The following is a 17,519-nucleotide window of genomic DNA, read 5'->3' as shown; positions in this document are numbered from 1 at the left end:
TTGAATGAATCATCCTCATCTATGCCCATGTAGGAACAGAATGTGGTTTTCTGCAAGTTAATGCAGTGAGAAGTAAAAGGGAAAGTCATTATAAGAAAAGGAAATGAATAGGTGTTATTTTGCATAATGTCTGCACTAAGTTAAAAGCTAAACCAGGAAGGAAGTTGCCATCACTATGCTAGATGGGAGTGCTTTGGTGACATGTGCTTGCTTTTGAGAAAACCAGTAGTCTTCAGATTAGGACTAGGAATAATTATCATGTTTATTTTGTGTTTACCTGAATTTTTCAAAATCCATGAAGGTGAGTGATCAGCTTTTAAAATAACCTTTTATTTATTCTGAAGCCTACAACTGAAAAGTTGGCATATGCTTTCCTAAAAGCAATGGTTAGGATACTGCACCCATGTGGAATTTGCAAAGGATATAGACTGGTTTTGTTAGATTTTTAACCAACAGAGTTAATTATATGTGGTAATTTGAAATGAGTTTGCAATTAATTTATGTACACTGCAAAATTTTTGGTAACTATTTCCATGCATGTATTTTTATGGACTTCATAATGAAGAAACTAGTGAAAATGCTAATGTTCTTTTATAGCAGGTGCTCATGTCTTCAGAAACAACTTTTTACAAGTTTTTGCACTTAAATGCTGTAAAACTTTGTACAATTACTATCTTGCAATTAGGTACTGTCTGTGGCAGAGATATGCAGTGGTAACCTGACAAAAAGTTGAGCAGAATGGATGTAACTGAGTAAAGCAAATCTTGTAGCATAAATGCCGAACACATAAATGCCGAGGCTGATACTGAATTTAGGATAAATGCAAACTACGCATGTGTGCAAGTTACTTTTTTAAAAGTGCATGAGTAAATTAACATAGGTTTGTCACATCCATTCCTAAGAAAGCTTTTGAATAAATGAGTATTATAATAAAAAGCATCCCTTTGACCAAGAGTCTCTTCTCAGGCGTCATAATTTCTTTATGAAGCATATCATTTTCTGAAAAAATTTAGTATCAAAATATCCAGATTAGTTAATTAATTTATTTTTTCATTAACCATAAAGAATGGACATATCAGTAATTAGAATATAATGTATAGGTTTTTATAGTTTATAAATGAACAAACTTGGTAAACTGTCATAAGTTTTGAATATCATAACTTTTATAATTCAGTTTAAGATGTTGGAATAACTACTGTTTTACCTCCGTGCAGAAGTAAACAAAGTATTTGTAGCACAGATTATCCAAATAAGCAATTACAGGACTATTACCAGAAGGAAACATTAATCTTAGTGTCAAGCATCAAAGAATAATTACATCTTTCCATGATAATTTTTCTAGATTGTGCTTATTGGCCATGCTTTAGGCTGCAATGGTGTGATCATTGCAATTCTGTCTTCATCACAGCATGTCTAAAATAAGATTGTGAAGTATATGTGCGGAACAAAATTATAGTTGGAGCAGCACAGATTTATATTTGGAAAATTAGAATTATTGCTGCATTTTGGATGTTTTAAAAACTAAATTACTATGTAACAGACTGTCTAATGAGGTCTAATTACATTAGAAAGTAAAAATATTGAACAATTTATTCAAAATCTCTAAGGATTTTGGGTTCATCAAAAACCTTCAGTTGAAAACTGGTTTTATGTCAGATTTTGTGACAAATCTAAAATGTACAGATTTTTTTGTAAATGTTTCAAATTTCTGGTTACACCATGAGATTTCAGCAGACAGAGTTGTTGGAAATCTTTGAGATGTGAAATATAATCCTCTGCGAGTTCCTAAATGAATGGCAGAAAGCTCCTAATTCCTGGATGTCTTATCCCAGGGGAAGTTCCAGCATTTACTTTCATTATGGGGAGGGAATAAAAATGGAAATTTACCATTAAACAAAAATTTAAGGGGAAATCAATTTGCAAAAAAAAAAAAAAAAGCCTTTAAACTTTTTTCAACAGAATACAGTTCAGCATTACCCGAAGTGAAATGTTTCCTTTCTGTTTGTAAAGCAACCCACTTGTCGGTTGCAAGTCATTGAACCTTTAAATTACAGTGATTTAGAGTAGGAGGTTATCCTTTTGGGGTCTGATGCTTTCAATCCCAGTCCTATCCCTTGGGTCCTGCTACTTGATGGAGTGTATCTCCTTTAATCTATCAGTTGTGTATTCCCCAACTGGTACCGTAGGTCTTATATCTCTACAGTATTATGTGGCAACTCCAGCTTCCATAAGGAGGTGATAAAAAATGCAACTGTACACACTGCTGCTCTCACTATAAACAGAATAATGCAGATCAAATGAAAAAGAGTCAAACCCATGCAAAGTGAAATATTTGTGATTTTCTTAATGGGAAGCAAGTTTTTTATAAATTTTGATCTTCCCTGTGAATTTTAATCCATTTTAATGGATTTGGATTTTATATGAAAAACCACACTGTAAATGGAGGTTTTATAGAAGAATTTAATAATCACAGAACTTCTTAACATTAAGCATGTGGTTGCAGGTCTTTGAATATAAAACAGTTCCCTAGTTACTTTGCATGGTTTCATCTCAGCAATCCTTTTTTACTATTCAGGCTGCCTGTGTTCAGATTTCACAAAACCCTTTCCAAATTTCTAGTGATGTTTACATTTGGGAGGGTGCTTCCCAGTCCTGCAGTAAGGAGCAAGGAGTCTGGTATGGCTCTCTGCTGTGTAATCCACTGGGAAAGTGTAGTGTTGTTGCAGCCCTTCTTCAAGCGTTCAACAATCTATATCCCTCCTTAGAAAGGCCACAGTCCTGTGACTTGGGAAAAAAGAAGTTTGTTCATGCTAGATTGTTATTTCATCAGCTTTCTCAGTAGAGACTTTTCAAGAGGACGGTAAGCACCCTCCCTAACTCAACAACATTCACACCTTTTCCGCTCAGATAGCAGGCCTTTCACACACCTACAACGTAGCTCACAGGCAGCTCTGGAATCTGTTTAGCCATTTGAGGAGTTCAAAATGGACTTTGCAGTGCTGAACATAGATGTCTGTCACAGTCCAGTCAGCAGCTTCCCAAGTCCATGTACAGATTTCTTGGTGAAAAGGTTGTGTTAGGGAATTATGATTAGCTGCCCTTGATAGCTGTAACAGGCATTTTAGACTGGTTGCCCAGATGCCCTGGCTTGCCATAAGAGCAGAGTAAGCATTCAATTTTTGCTCCACAGACAAGTTCCACACAAAATGACTCTTTCAGGTGGAAGAATTTGATCTCAGGAGCCTCCTCCATGACCTGTTGCATGGGTCAGATTGTAAGCATTTCAAGGAAAATTCTTTATCTTGCCTCAGGGAAAGATCAAGCCCTAAATTTTGTCTGATAGTCTTCCTTTTCATATCAAAATGAACTTTTTGTTACCTGAATGTTTTACATTTCAATTTATTATGTTTTATAAGGAGTTCATGACTCTCTGATGTAGTGTTAGTAAAGGGAAGATAATTGACTTTGACATTGGAGTTTGGATTTTATTTCTGTATCCTGTTAGGAATCCCTTATTGAATAATTTCTGAGGTCAACCTGCTGCTCTGTGAGCACAGATGGCTGAGTGCAGCTGAGCACTGAAGCAACTAAAGGATATATTTTGTTCTCTATACATAAGGATTTATGATCACATTGCTCCAGTTGCTCATAATAGGAGTTAGATACAAAATTGTCCCTTTATAGAGATGCAAGGGTACTACTAGAATGGGAAACATAGCTATAAAACTGTAGGTTAGTGCAGTGTCAGCTCTGGGAAGTGGTTATTCATAAATACATATTTCATGTTGGGGTCACACAAATTTTTTTATTCTTGAGTTTTTGTATCTGAAAAAGTACTTCAAAGATTGAAAAAGTGGTTCAAAGTTAACACAAGTAAAAATTTGCATGATAAAGCTCTACTGTAATATGGAAGACAAATCACACTCATTTATAACTATGTGTTTTTGCTGCTTGCCAGAACTGCATTAATGTACTCTAGCTATGGTACTTTGATACTGAAATTTGACTATGAATACCAAACCCAAAGGTCATAATTAAAATCCATGTTTGTTGACTGAATATAAGAGAATGTGAAGGGTGTGGCTGGAGGATTCGCAGCATTTCTGTGTATTTTCACTCTGTGGCTTCAATGTCATTTGGAAAGAAAGCTTTCATTCTGCTGTAGCTACTTTACAACATAAAAGCATTGGAGTGTTGCAACTGCACTGTTCCAGGGCAGAGCTCCCTCTCCAAACAGGTTTTCTCTTCTTTTGAAGAAGCATAAATGTGCTTTCTCTTCTTTTGAGGAACAGTCAAATTGGAGCAGCTTTGAAACAGGAATGTAACTGGATACCATCAGAAATTCCAGTTACTATTACAAGAGTTTTAATACAATTCAGCAAATAAAATCCAGCATCTAGGTTGTGGGAAGACTCTGTGCTTGCTTTCTCTTATATATGATGCATTTAACATTCTGTCATAACCCTCAAGAAAAAAGAAAAAAGTGCATTTCATCACAAGATGGTTGGAATATCCACTACATGATTCTTCTAAGCACATACTTGTCCACGTGTCCTATATGACTGTCTGACTAATGTAGCACTCTTTCTTTTACAGCTAACACTGTAATGGTGTCCTGCATGGATACCTGTTCATCAAGTAACACCACTTTTCCACTTTGTACTTTCAACAATTCTTACAAAAGATCAGTGCAACAAACAAGAGAAACCCAGACTATTTTGCTGAAGGTCATTATAAATAATTCCAATTTCCAAAATATTCCATGTATTTGCCAGTCATCCTGGAGGGAACGACAGTCCCACCCTAAACAGACAGATTGTGAGTCCAAGAGGGATGTGAATGTTGATCATCAAGGATCAGGGTCAATAGATAAAAAAAGTAAGTATGATAAGAGAAATGCTTATTTTTGAAGTAGCTAATTACAAAATAAAAGACAAGTTTTTATTTGGTACTTAGAAGAAAATGATATGCTTCTTGTTCTCTATGGTCTTTGCAAGTCTATGAACAATGGCAGTTTTTAGCTTTTTTTTTTGCATGGCTAGAAAATGCTGATTTTGTGCCAGATTCTCAGTGGCATTCATTCCTGGGTGTCAGTGAAACATGTTGGTAGCAAGTACTTTCTAAAGTACTTAATTTATTTCTAAGGAGTTGTACTTTCTGACAATTTTTCAAGCTGAATTTGCTTTTAAATGTCATTATGGAACTCTACATGTAGATTGCTGGCATTATGAAGATAGGCTGTATCTGAAGAACTAATTCAGTAGGTAACCATTCTGATGATAACTATGGAAGAAATAACCATTTTTATGTTCGTAGTCTACATTATCCTCAACTGTGTAGTATCAGAAATGGCCTTACTTGTTGTATAGAAAGCAGCACTGACTAAGGAATGGCACAGCAATACAGAGGAGAGATAGCAACCCACATCTTTTCAGAGCAGTAGCAGCCCATTCCTTCTTTGCAAATATCTGGAAATCTTTGGGGAAGAGGATACCTCTTTCTAATGTTGTCAGCAACAGGGGCAATAGGCAAAGTCCTGAATACATGAAATTCAGTTATTTTCCAACCGTTTATTTTCCTCATTACAAAACAGCTGTCTTAACAAGCATGAAAAATAAAAGCTTATATATGGACAACCTCTGTTCTCAGTTATACCTGTACAACTAACATTTTTGACAGTATCTCACCTGTTTCTTGTAAACATAGCAAAAGTCTCATGTATTGTGTGGTTTGAAGTGAAGCAAGGACCTCCTGCAACTGATAGCAGATAGACGGTGTGTGCATTTTAAATCTCTATCATTATGTGGCTTCTGCCTGGGTTCCATCCTTCTCATAGCCTGATTTTTGCCTGTGGCCTTTGACAACTGATAAAAACCACAATAACAAAAAAGTGATAGTAAAACAAAAAAGAGTTATACTTTGCAGGGAAAATGTATAAGATAACCAATGCTCTTTAGATCTATTCAGAGTAACTTTACATTTACTATTTACTAAATGTAAATATTATACATTTATCCATCTTTTTCACAGTCAGTGATGTAGAAACCTTTATGTTTTTGCAAATGAGACAGAGAATTCACTGTACTTTTTGAGAGTTGTCTCTTAATCTACCACTTGTATAACAGTTTTGTTTTAATTTTTATTTCCAAAAGCAAAAGGCTGGCTTGAAGTGAAGACAGAAAATGTTACTTATTTTTATAAATATTTCAATTTCACTACGGTTTCCAAGAAAGAAGTGGAGCGTAATATGAACTACCTGATGGAAATCCACATCAACAATTCTATAGTCAGAGGACAAAATGCAGCCAACGAACAACTAAATCATTCTTGCCTCTTGGCAATGATGGAAGACCAAAATGACTGCATAAATATTTCACTGCAACTGAAGTCCTATATGGAATGTAAGTTACAAAGGAGATTCAGAATGAAAATCAAACTAGAAATAATATAATCTTGCAAAAAATCTCAAGTAGGTAGTTGTCTGCTTCCAACAACCATTTGAAAATATTTAAATATTTCACAAGAAGAGAATACAATTTTGAACACCTCTTATTAAAAAGCAATCCATAGTAGACAACTGATGATTTTTATAATGATTTAAAGAAGGTTTAGCTGTGCTTTTTTTTTTCCTGAGGAGAAATACAGCAAAGTAAAGATCTGTACATTGTTTCTTGCTTAGCAGTTTCAGACTCACACATTGCATGTGACAAAACCTGGAAATATAATTTTCCTTTTCCTGATAATGGCATAGTCTTGTTGTTTTGGAGGTAAATTAAAAAATCCCTGTTAACTATGGTGATAAAAGAACCAGGAGATAGGCTTGACCATTCTAATGTTGTACTGCAATAGCCTACTATATAGCCTCACTGCAGTATGCTTAAAAGAGAAATTTTTAGCTGAACTAAGCTTAGTTTTCCCAGAGGACAACCTTCAGCTTTTTATATTTCTCTTTGTGCTGCAAGAGTTTTTTTGTCTGATTTCCTGACCATGGTCAGGGCTTCCATTCTGTCCATCTACAACACTTGTCATTTGGAAATTGCTGAATTACTGCATTCACTTGGTTTTGCATGGAAAATGTATTTTATGCTGTACCTTTGGTGGAAAAAAAAAATGGTTTTTTAGAGTTGGATTAATGTATGTTAAGTAAGTCCAGGGAAAATCCTAGAGAAGAAAGGGCAGTTTAGGATTGTTTTGGGGTTTTGTTTGTTTGGATTTTTTAAAATAGGCGTGTCTAACCATGAGAGGAGCATAATTTGTAGCTTGCCCTGCTAACTTGTGTCAATACTATGAGCTAACCATCCTTTGTTAATACTGATTTACCTGGGTAGCAGTAATCTCATATTAGCAATGAAAATTAACAATATGTCTTTTTTTCCTCTTTACTTTAAAACAGCTAAAGAGGTGCTCAGGGCTTTTACTAAGCAAGACTGATAATCAAGTTATTACAAGCCACTACAAGATGGGGTAGAGTGCTCTGTTTAAAAGGAGCCTAGATTACTGTATAAACAATATTTTTAGTTCTAAATTAGGAGGAATGAACCATGGGGTCATTGGCATTTGCCTCACAAGTTCTTGATGGAGAAGATACAAGGGAAGTTGAAGTCTAATTATACTGTTCTAGGTCAGGGAAAGGGAAACAGTAGCTTGTCTACCGTCTGTAATTTGGTTTTTATGAGTTATAGTAAAATAGCTGGTTTTCGAAACAGTTATTTGACAGTGCTGAGGTATGCATTAACATGCAGCTGCCAAAGACATTTGAAAGGCCATTCAAACAACCAGTGGGGAAAGTTCTCCACATCATTTCTTTGTTGCATAGAGTCCTGACTTGTACTAGTTATTGAACTAAATCCCTGTGGAATGTGGGTGCATTTCTGCAGCAGTTGTTGTCTGAAAGAGCAGCCTACCTCCTGTATCCAGTCCCATGTGATTCTTCCTCAAGGCGACTTTAAAGGAATTCCCCAGAGGGCTCCTGTTGGTGGCATTTCCTCACTTTTTTATAAGAAAAATTTCTATACGTAGAATCTTGCCTTCTCTCACGTATGAAGATAGACCAGGAGGTTAAGAATGCCAGAACAGGCCAATGTTGGACAGTGGACCACTCCCTTCCATGCTTTATGCAGACAGAGGGGACATGCGTTACCCTTGTTCTACCTTAAATATAAATGTTCATCTTTGAAGCATTTTCATTGGCTGAGCTGAAAAGTTTTCATTCACTCAGTCATCTGTATCAATTTCAGCCGTGGGGAGATATATAGATACAGAAATAGATAGAAATAAAGATACAAAAATACAGGCAAAAATTAAGCTAAATTCTAGACTGGAAACCTAACATCAAAAACCAGAGATGGCTGAAAGAAAAAGGCTTAATTGCTTCTTTTTTGTTTTTGTTTTTATTGTTTTGTTTTGTTTTTATCTGTGGGGATAGGCACAATCTGAAAACCTACCAAGATGGAATGTTCTGCTTTTCTCTGCTGTCAGTGATTTGCTGCTTAATTTTCTCTCTTGTACATTTTATGGACAGATCCAATGTGTATGACGAAGATCACTTGGCTCACTATGATTCCAGTAGTTTTTGTATTTACTGTTTTAATCGTCATCTACAAAATAGTCCAAGAAAATAAACGGAACTGTAAGTAACAAAAAGTTAATCTGCATGAATCTAAATTTCTATGCAAGTAAGAATATATTAATTTATAATAACAAAACTGTTGATTATTACTGTAACTCAGACACTGATATTTTGATTGTCAAATGGTAAAAGCTTCTTAGAGACTGACTGAAGTACTCAGATGATTGATGGTATTACCTCTCACCTCTTTGCTGGATGCAAAAATTGTAGATGCAAATCCAGGCTTGTTGATGGCAAATGAAATGTGGGGATTTTGATAGATGATTGGTGACTTAGTGATATGAACTGCTGGTTTCACACTGATTTCAGCAGATGAAACAATTACTGTTAAACTTTGTAGAAAGTTTTAAGCAGAAATCCCAATGACCAGTATAAGTGAATTGAAATGCCCTTTCCTTCCTGAAGATAATTTATTTAGGTTACAGTCAGGAAAAATTACAGGATGGATATGAGGAGATATACACTCATCTGTCTGTCCTAAAAGCTGGCTATTCAAATTCATTGGTGGTGTAATCCCATGCAGGGCAACCAAGGTGCACCTTCTTAAACCACGAGCTGAATTAAGCCCAGATAACATTTCATCTCTTTGCTGTTACTTCAGCAAAGAAAACATTGCTGTGATTTCTGAACCGTCAATATTGACTATTCCAAGTGATTAGAACTTTGCTATGAGAGAGCTTCCCATTAGTTCAGAGATTGAAACAATTGTTTCTAGAATATTCTTTCAGCCATGACAGGCTTTTTTCTTGGGATACAGGCAGAAATCTGATTTACAGTATTTTCTCTAGCAATATACTATGAATAAAACAAGAATAAAATTGTAGGAGTACCCTGAGCTTGAGACCTTTGAGCAATCAAGATAAAGTCCTCTGCACAAAAACAGTGCAGAAAATTGACCACTTGTCAGCTGCTGGTCCTTGTTTCTCTTCCCAAGTCAGAGGTAGGTGGTACCAGGAGCACATTACCTTTCATTACTGTGAAAATAATATTACTTAAGCTTTTACCTGAGGGAATAACTCTCAGGTGCTTTTCACAGCAGTTTCCAGAGACGTTCTGCTTGTGTCAGCCCTGAGTGGGCAGAATGCCTCCAGACAACCAGAATGTAGTTGCTATTGCCAGGCAGGTGTGCATTCCCCTGTAGTTCAGAGGTGCTGAAAGGAGACCCTGGTCACAGGGGTAGTAAACCACATAATAAGCCTTATCCATTCCCCTGGTCATCCTTACTGTATGCACAGGTAATTTTGTAATGAAGGAGCAATACAAGTTAGCTTTACTCATAACTGAACAGAAGGAAGAGTAGTGCCCACACACAAAATGTTTCTGTGATTTTTTTGCATTATGTAAATACTTTATGCATATATCTTTAATGACTAAGCAAAATAATTGCTTGAGATGTCAAGTTTGTACCCTCCCCACCTCAATGAAAGGAGCTCCTTACCAGATTATGTTGCTTAAAATACATGATATTTTACTTATTGCTAGAACCAATTTCTGCGACAGATTTCCTGTATATAAAATCCCATGAATTGTAAATTATGACTTTATAAGTGGGCTATTAAGTGCTCTAATTTAAAGGACTTTTATTTCTAATTTGAAAACTACTTATAAATGTCATGTCTCTGATTTTCTATGCTTTGAGTCATAACATTCTATTTTTAATGTAGAACTGTAAGTAGTGATGATTAATGATTTAGTACCTTGATTCTTAAACATCACTTTTTTATTAAATTCAAGTTTTCAGAATCATTGTGAACACAATCAGAAAGGAAGAGATGCCCTTTTGAGGCTTCTAATAACTTACTAGCTTCAAGGATAATTTTTATGCTAATTGAGGAAAAGTGGGTTTATGAATTAAATTTATAACATTATAACCAACATCATTATGTTACTGATAAAAAGACAAGCGCATTAAAAAAAAACTTAAGGTTTATGTGTATATATTAAGATGCCACCTTTCATTGTATGTCTATACACTATTTTTTTCCAGTGGTGCTCAAGGAATAAAGCAGAACTATTAGCTACGTTTCTAAACCAGCTGTTATGAATTTTTCCAGCCATAATTCAGTTAGTATTTTTTCTTGTCATTTCTGAGCACCACTGAAACCTGTTAAGAAATGTGGAATTACTCATTTCCTCTTGAGACCTTGCAAGATATTCTGCTAGGTAGACTCTGAAACTCTCTGAATCATTAAGCTATTTTCATGACTGCATAAAATAAAATATCTAAATAAACTTGGTGGAGGTTACAATTGATCCATGACAAAGGCCCTAAAATGGAAATTAATTGTTTTGCCTTTTCCCTTCCACTCTTGTCTCACGAACACTTCCAGAGCTTCCTTTGACATTAACTGTTACAGTGTATGCTTGGGGCTTTAGTGCTTTAGATCACCACTGGCTAGTCATAAAAGAATTCATGACCTAAATAATTTTAACTTAATGAATTTCTTAGTGTTCTTGAAGGAAAAAGATAAAAATAAATTCTGTTACATAGAATTGGAGTGAGCCTGTCACCAGAAGCTGGCTGAACCCTGGACTGCAGTCACTGCTGAACAGGGCTAACCACAACAGCTGCACAACTGTCTGCAATGAGCCCACTGAGAGCACAGCATTTAGAGAGCAGCAGAAGGATGGAAAGACTGAGAGTTTACAAACTGAGTGCTGAGGAACAGCCAGAGGTGCCCAGACAAAGCTCTAGCTTTTCAGGGGTGTGGAGCTTGCTCTCAGACTGTGCTTTCTAAGATGAACACCCCACACTAGCAAGGAATCTGTCAGCTTCCTAGGTTGCCCATACACTCCATCCTTGCTACTCCACTGTCAGCAGTGAGAGTCCAAACCTGTACTGAAATATATACTTTTCTTGATATCCTTCCAAAATTTGTTCAAGGTACACAGTTTAGAAAAAGGCACGGAATAATTTGAAAGGGGCAAACCTGAATGAAATTTCTACAAAATTTCATTCAGGAAAATACAAATCATCTGGCCCTTGGTTTTCCTCATCACCTTATTCCAACACCTTCCTGATTTTTTGAACACTTTCCAAGGTGTTCAACAGTTTAATAATAAGGGGCTTACAAGCTTTCCTTCTAATCAGGGCTGATGCTAACATAGGACATTTTGTTTAAAGCAGATTATAAACAAAGAGTAGCAATATCAGTTTCTACTGTTCTAAGAAGAAGGACTTCGAGACATGTAAGAAGAACTGTATCTGCTACTAACATTCATCCTTTTCCTGGTAAGTATATAAAAGTAAAACAAAATTTAACAAATCGTGATGCATGAGGAGGAGGTCAAGAAAGACCTTTTAAGACTTTCCTGTCAAGAGATGCTTCGGGTTTAGAGTTACCTTAGTCCTACACAAATTTGATCTGGCTTATGTTAAGGAAACACTTTTTTTGTTTTAAAGACTAAACACTGTTTTGTTTTAAATCTGACAGCAAAACTATAAGAAGACATATATATAATGTGGGAACGCTTCTCCCGGTCTTCCCAGTGTGTTGCATTAATGACTTTGAACTTTTTAATTTTTGGTCATATTGTGTGCCAGTTTTGAGGTTTGTCACCTGAGTGCTTTGTGTGTGTATGAAAAGTACACAGAGATGTACACATGTGTATGTATACTCTGTGTGTTTGTGACTCTTGATAAAATTTGCTACCAAAGCATGGAATGAATGGCCGCAGCAGGACTCAATAAATGGTTTTGCTGGCACTTCATAGGCTATTTCTAGGGTCAAATTCCCACAAAATGCAATTTTTGAGTTTCAGATAGGTAAAAATTTGTGGCCTTTGGAGAGTGTAGTATGCTTACCACAGGTAAATTAAATCACACGCTAAACTCAAAGTTTGGATTCTAGAAAACTGGATTTGGCATCAAATATCCTTGTGAGTGCCAATTACCAGGTGTTGCTCTGAGTGTTACTGACATAGCTCAAAGAGTGAAATGTTTTAATAAATTTCATGGATTCTGGTTTTATCTTTAAAAAGATTAACATGAACCTATAGAATAATAGCTCTGAATGGCAAACTAATCTCCCTTCAAAACAAGAAAAATGCAAAGCCAGCAAATGAAAAAAATGGTTTAAAATATGACTTAAGGCTTAAGTACTTTGCTTTTTGTCTTGTTAGTTCTTCAGGAGTAAGAGGAGACTCAATAATTTATGTCTACAACTCAGTATTTCATGGCATTTCGATTTTACCTAGAAAAGAGTGAATAGCTTCTTGTCTGTCTGAACTCCCCTGTGTGTACAATTTATGCCTCTTGCTCTTAAAGCACTGGCTACCTCTGAGATATATTTATGAGCTCATTATTTTCATTCTGCAGGAAAGGAATTACTTTTCTGACATCTATTGTCTTGAGTAGCTTCACTAATATCATACCTGTTTAATCACATGTTCAGAATGGTATTTTTAATGTTGTATATCCAAGGCATTTTTGATGATGGGGTCTTATGGAAATTCAAATCTGATTTTACTAGATTTTACTGAAGAGAATAGGAATCCCTTATTGGTCTGTCATTCTCACTTTTTAGTGCCTCCCCCTACAATCGATCCATGTAACCCAGAAAGATGCTCAGTTGCATGAACTGCTATAATGGGGTTTATTTTAAAATAAAATTCCTTGGTTTCACACACCATAATTTCAGTCAATCCAATCAATTTCATAGTTGATACCAATATAATTTAAAATACAATCAAATCCATATGAAGAGTTTATTCTTTCCACAGTAGCTAAACTTAGGATTTGTTACCATGATAATGGATTATAAATAGCTGCAGATGACTTTGTTGATAGCCCTTGACAATATTTTCCCTATAATTAGAGCATAGCTTGCAATCTTGAAAGAAACCATTGAGATCCACTGAAGACAATACAATCACCCTGGAAACAGAGTAATGAGTACTTGAGAGGATGTGACAGTACAACTTATAGATGAAAAGATGGATAAGTACTCCTAAAAGGTTATTTGAAGTAAAGAAATTATAAGGGAAGAAAAAGAGGAAAGCCTATACTTTGAGAATGGTAGTGAATTCTTAGGAGGCTTAGTAAATGACTGGCTAATGTCACTGTAGTCCTACAAAAAAGTAATTTACAGCATGGATGTTAGTTTTGTGAAACTGTTAGTGGCTTTATATCTATGAATCATTGTCATTAAGTCCAGTAACCAGAGGAAAGGGGGGAAAATGTACAGAATCTTCTCTGGGGAAGGATTAAATTTACAACCTCCCAAATTCACAGTACTGCAAAGGATTAAGCACACATAGTGAGGAGAGGGGAGCTTAATAGCATTCTGGTCATAAATGCTGACTGAATGTTGTCTGGGCTGTAAAGCTAAAAAAGAATGCACTAGACCATGGGTTGTACCAAGCACATTTTCTAGACTTCAGAGCTGGCCCTGCCATTGCATTTATGTATAGTAACTGTGCCTTGAATGGTGTGAACTGACAAAAAAGAGTTTCCCTTAAATGCATCCACAAGACAAGGAAAAGAAGAGAGGGTACTTTTTTTTTAGTGAAAGAAGTAAGTATTCTTTAATGTATTTCCAGACATGGAGCATTTTCAGCAAATAGAACTTGATAGTAATAACACATGGAAAAGAATCCATTGAAGCCACTTCCTTGCTTTGTGTTTACTACAGAGAATTTTAGTGAGGTTCCCACTAGAGAATTTTATTGCAAGAATTTCTTTGAAGAGCTTTCTTAAATTGAAGAAGCCGTAGAAGAGGTTTTAGAACAGCTTAATAAATTAATAATGGCAATTAGAAGGACTAGAATGTATTCCCCACAGAGTTTTAAAAGAACTCAGATAGAAACTGCTGAATTGTGCTTTGCAGCTTACTGCTTAAATCAGTCTCCAATGCAGATAAAAGAAAGAAAGTTATACTTACCCTGCTGTTATTCCTCTCCTTAGTCAATTTTCCCTAAACCACTTCGGTACCTCTTCCATTACTAGTAACTCACTACGTGTAGTTATTCTCATGTAGCTGTATCCTAAAAAAAAAGGGTAATCCTGGGCACATGGCACAAAATTACTTGTTGGGAGCAGGCCAGTGTGCATGAGCTGTATGCTACATAATTAAAAAAAAAAAGCAAGAAGAAGTTACAGAGGAATGAGGTTGCATAAATGAGGACATTTAATAACTAAGTTGAATCTGCCTAGTAGGGTCTGGAACATTCATTAACATAATTAATTACATGTGTTACACTTAAGTGGGAATTTATATTACTGGAATCTTATTACTATAAACTCCCATTCAGACTTAATTTTCCTAGAGTAAGAACAACATTCCTTGTTTATTTTGATTCTATTTTGAATGTGGCATAAGAAGCGCTAGGAAAAAAGGCTTGTTCTCATTCCTGTGCTAGAACTGGACAATGCAGACAGGGAATCACATTGTTAAAGTCATCATGTTATTGCTCTACAGTCTGTGTGGGCCACCTTAGTTCAATGTAGAACAATACAGTGTTCTACATTGCTCAAACAGCATATCCATTTTTGGTGATATTCCATCGGCTCATGGAGTCACAGTTTGGTTTATTACATTTTAGGATACAAATACAAGATTCCTTGACTCAATTGTCTGGCTCACAGTAATGCAAAGATAATTCTGATGGATAGTAGTTTTATAACTCATCCTGAAAGAAGAGCATTGCAGGGTCACAGTGACAACCAGGACTCAGAGAATAAAACCTCAGGCTGCCTGGCTTGCAGTTGTTTCCTGGACTGTTTAGGGTTTGTGGCATCCATACTATTTGATACAAATGAGCTTGACAGCTGTAATTTGCACAGAAAAAATAAGACAAATTCCCTCTCATTTGAATTCCTCTATTGTTTTCTGTGCTGTCCTATTAAAAGAATAGTTCATTTCCCACAAGATTAGAGGAAATAGGGGAAATTCTGCCATATCTCTGATGTGTTTCTATAGCTTCGGGGTAGTTGACATGTTGGAAATGGAAGCAAATGCTGGCTTAGCAGTGTCAGGGCTGGCATGCCAGCGAGTTCAGACTTACTCCTCCTTTATTCTGCAATACATTTTCTTTTTAGCAAAGAGAACAAGCAAGACACATCTACAGCAGCAAATAGATGCAAAGACAAGAAAGAGAAATTTGTTTAATCTTGGCTAGCTGAAACATCACATATTTGGTGGTCCCTCTCAGTTCCTGGCATAGCTGAATAATTATCTTTCCCTCTGCAACTTACATGAATTATGTTGGCAAAAGCAAAGCTTCTCATAGTATTCAATATTTAACATAGACTTAAATGTTTCTGAAATGCAACATAACCAAGAAAATTGTGAAGCCTTATTACGACTTTGGAGCTTTTAAAATTTTTTTTCAGATAAAAAGAAGGATAAAATCTATAGGATGCAGGTAACTTTAGGGAGCTATTTATAGCCCCTGTATGCTTTTCATTGAGCACTGATGCACAAAGGACCTTTTATCTGCTCAGTTTGCATGCATGCAGAACACTGTTACACACAGGCACTGAAGGGGATATCAGCCTATATTCCCATTCTCTCCAGATTCATCTCATTCATCCTGAGGGTCAAACAAGATCCATTGTTATTTCTTTAAAAACTTTTTTATTTTTTTACTTTGCTTTTCATATTCAGCTGCTTGAGTGCCAAGACACAAACTGTGCTTTTTAATTACATTTGTAAAAAGAAAAGCCCAAATGATGTAGTCAGTGGAGAATGAACATAGCTAGATATAAGTGGCACAGTTTATCCTCTTGTTGTTAGCTCAGTGGAAAGCCATTTGTAGGTTTACAGAAGTAATGGATAGTCAAGGACAGGGTGGACTTGGAGTCAAAATATTATTTGTGTTCTACAGCAGTTCTTTGAAAAATGCATTGGATAAACAACTCTGTGTGCATTTGCCCGAAATGCTATTCTGTATTTTCTTATCAGTATTTCACTGAGATACTGTATCAGGATCTGTGTGCTGAAGGCATCACCTCATCCCTTCCTGCTTCTGAGGTGTATGCTGTCAGCTTTGTTGACAATTAGGTGTTACCCAGTAGCTCTACCTGTGTGTATGACAAATGAGCTGAGGCCACACCATGTGTGTCTGTGACAATCTGTGCTGCCCTTAAGTGAAAATGAGTCAGGAATTTCACACTCTAAATTTCCATTTTTTCTGTTAAAATGGCCAAATTTAGGGGTTTGTATTTTGGGGGACATTTACATAACCTCAAATTTGCATGATCTTGGATTTTCACTACGATTTGTTCACAAATTTATTTCACACAAATTTATTTGCCTACCTTGAAGCTGCTTCTCAGATCGATGTAGAATCAGCACATTGTAGTCCTACTAATATTAAAAGCAAGTTAAATGCCAATCATGGTTAGTACTTTCAGTACTATCCATCTCTGTCTTGTGTTCAGATAGGTCTCAATTATTTTTCAAACTTGCAGATGCAAGTCCAACACTCTGCAGATAATTTGCTGTTAATAATATGGATAAAAATTATTTTAACTTTCAATAGTAAAAACCAGCAAACAACAGGTACCACTTCCTGCACAGACCACAAAGATGCTGCCTGTAATTCCTGAACAAGAGCATTGTCACATGGATCAACTGTAGAAGGTAAGTAAACATCTTAGAAGCCTGATTATTCTGGTTTGCCTCATATAATTAGAATTAATAGTGTGGATATCTGAACAAAATACATTATTACTTCTTCTAGCCAAGTGAATAAGACGAAAAACTGGATAATGTGTTTTGTGAGAGCTAGGTGGCATGAAAAGAGAATCAATTTTACTTCTGCTACCAAAAGTGATCTATAATCATATGTGTTAGCCTAATAAACTCTGTGTGTCCCTGCAGACCTTGGTGCAAATTCTGACACCTTTTTTCTGGTGCGATATATTGTGTCCTAGACTTTAGGCACT

General features: G+C 35.9%; 1 protein-coding gene across 1 annotated transcript; it reads left to right on the top strand.

The window, feature by feature from the left end:
* Nucleotides 1–201: 201 nt before the first annotated feature.
* On the top strand, nt 202–17,211 carry TMEM156 (transmembrane protein 156; the record flags this gene model as incomplete). Its single annotated transcript, XM_084203906.1, has 6 exons — nt 202–301; nt 4,597–4,878; nt 6,153–6,401; nt 8,522–8,629; nt 11,754–11,861; nt 17,114–17,211. 6 exons carry the CDS (start codon nt 202–204, stop codon nt 17,209–17,211), a joined length of 945 nt encoding a protein of 314 aa, XP_084060032.1.
* Nucleotides 17,212–17,519: the final 308 nt, after the last annotated feature.

Source organism: Fringilla coelebs (assembly GCF_963513975.1).
Source record: "Fringilla coelebs genome assembly, chromosome: 4".
Lineage (NCBI taxonomy): Eukaryota > Metazoa > Chordata > Aves > Passeriformes > Fringillidae > Fringilla > Fringilla coelebs.
This window is presented reverse-complemented; position numbering and strand designations above follow the sequence as displayed.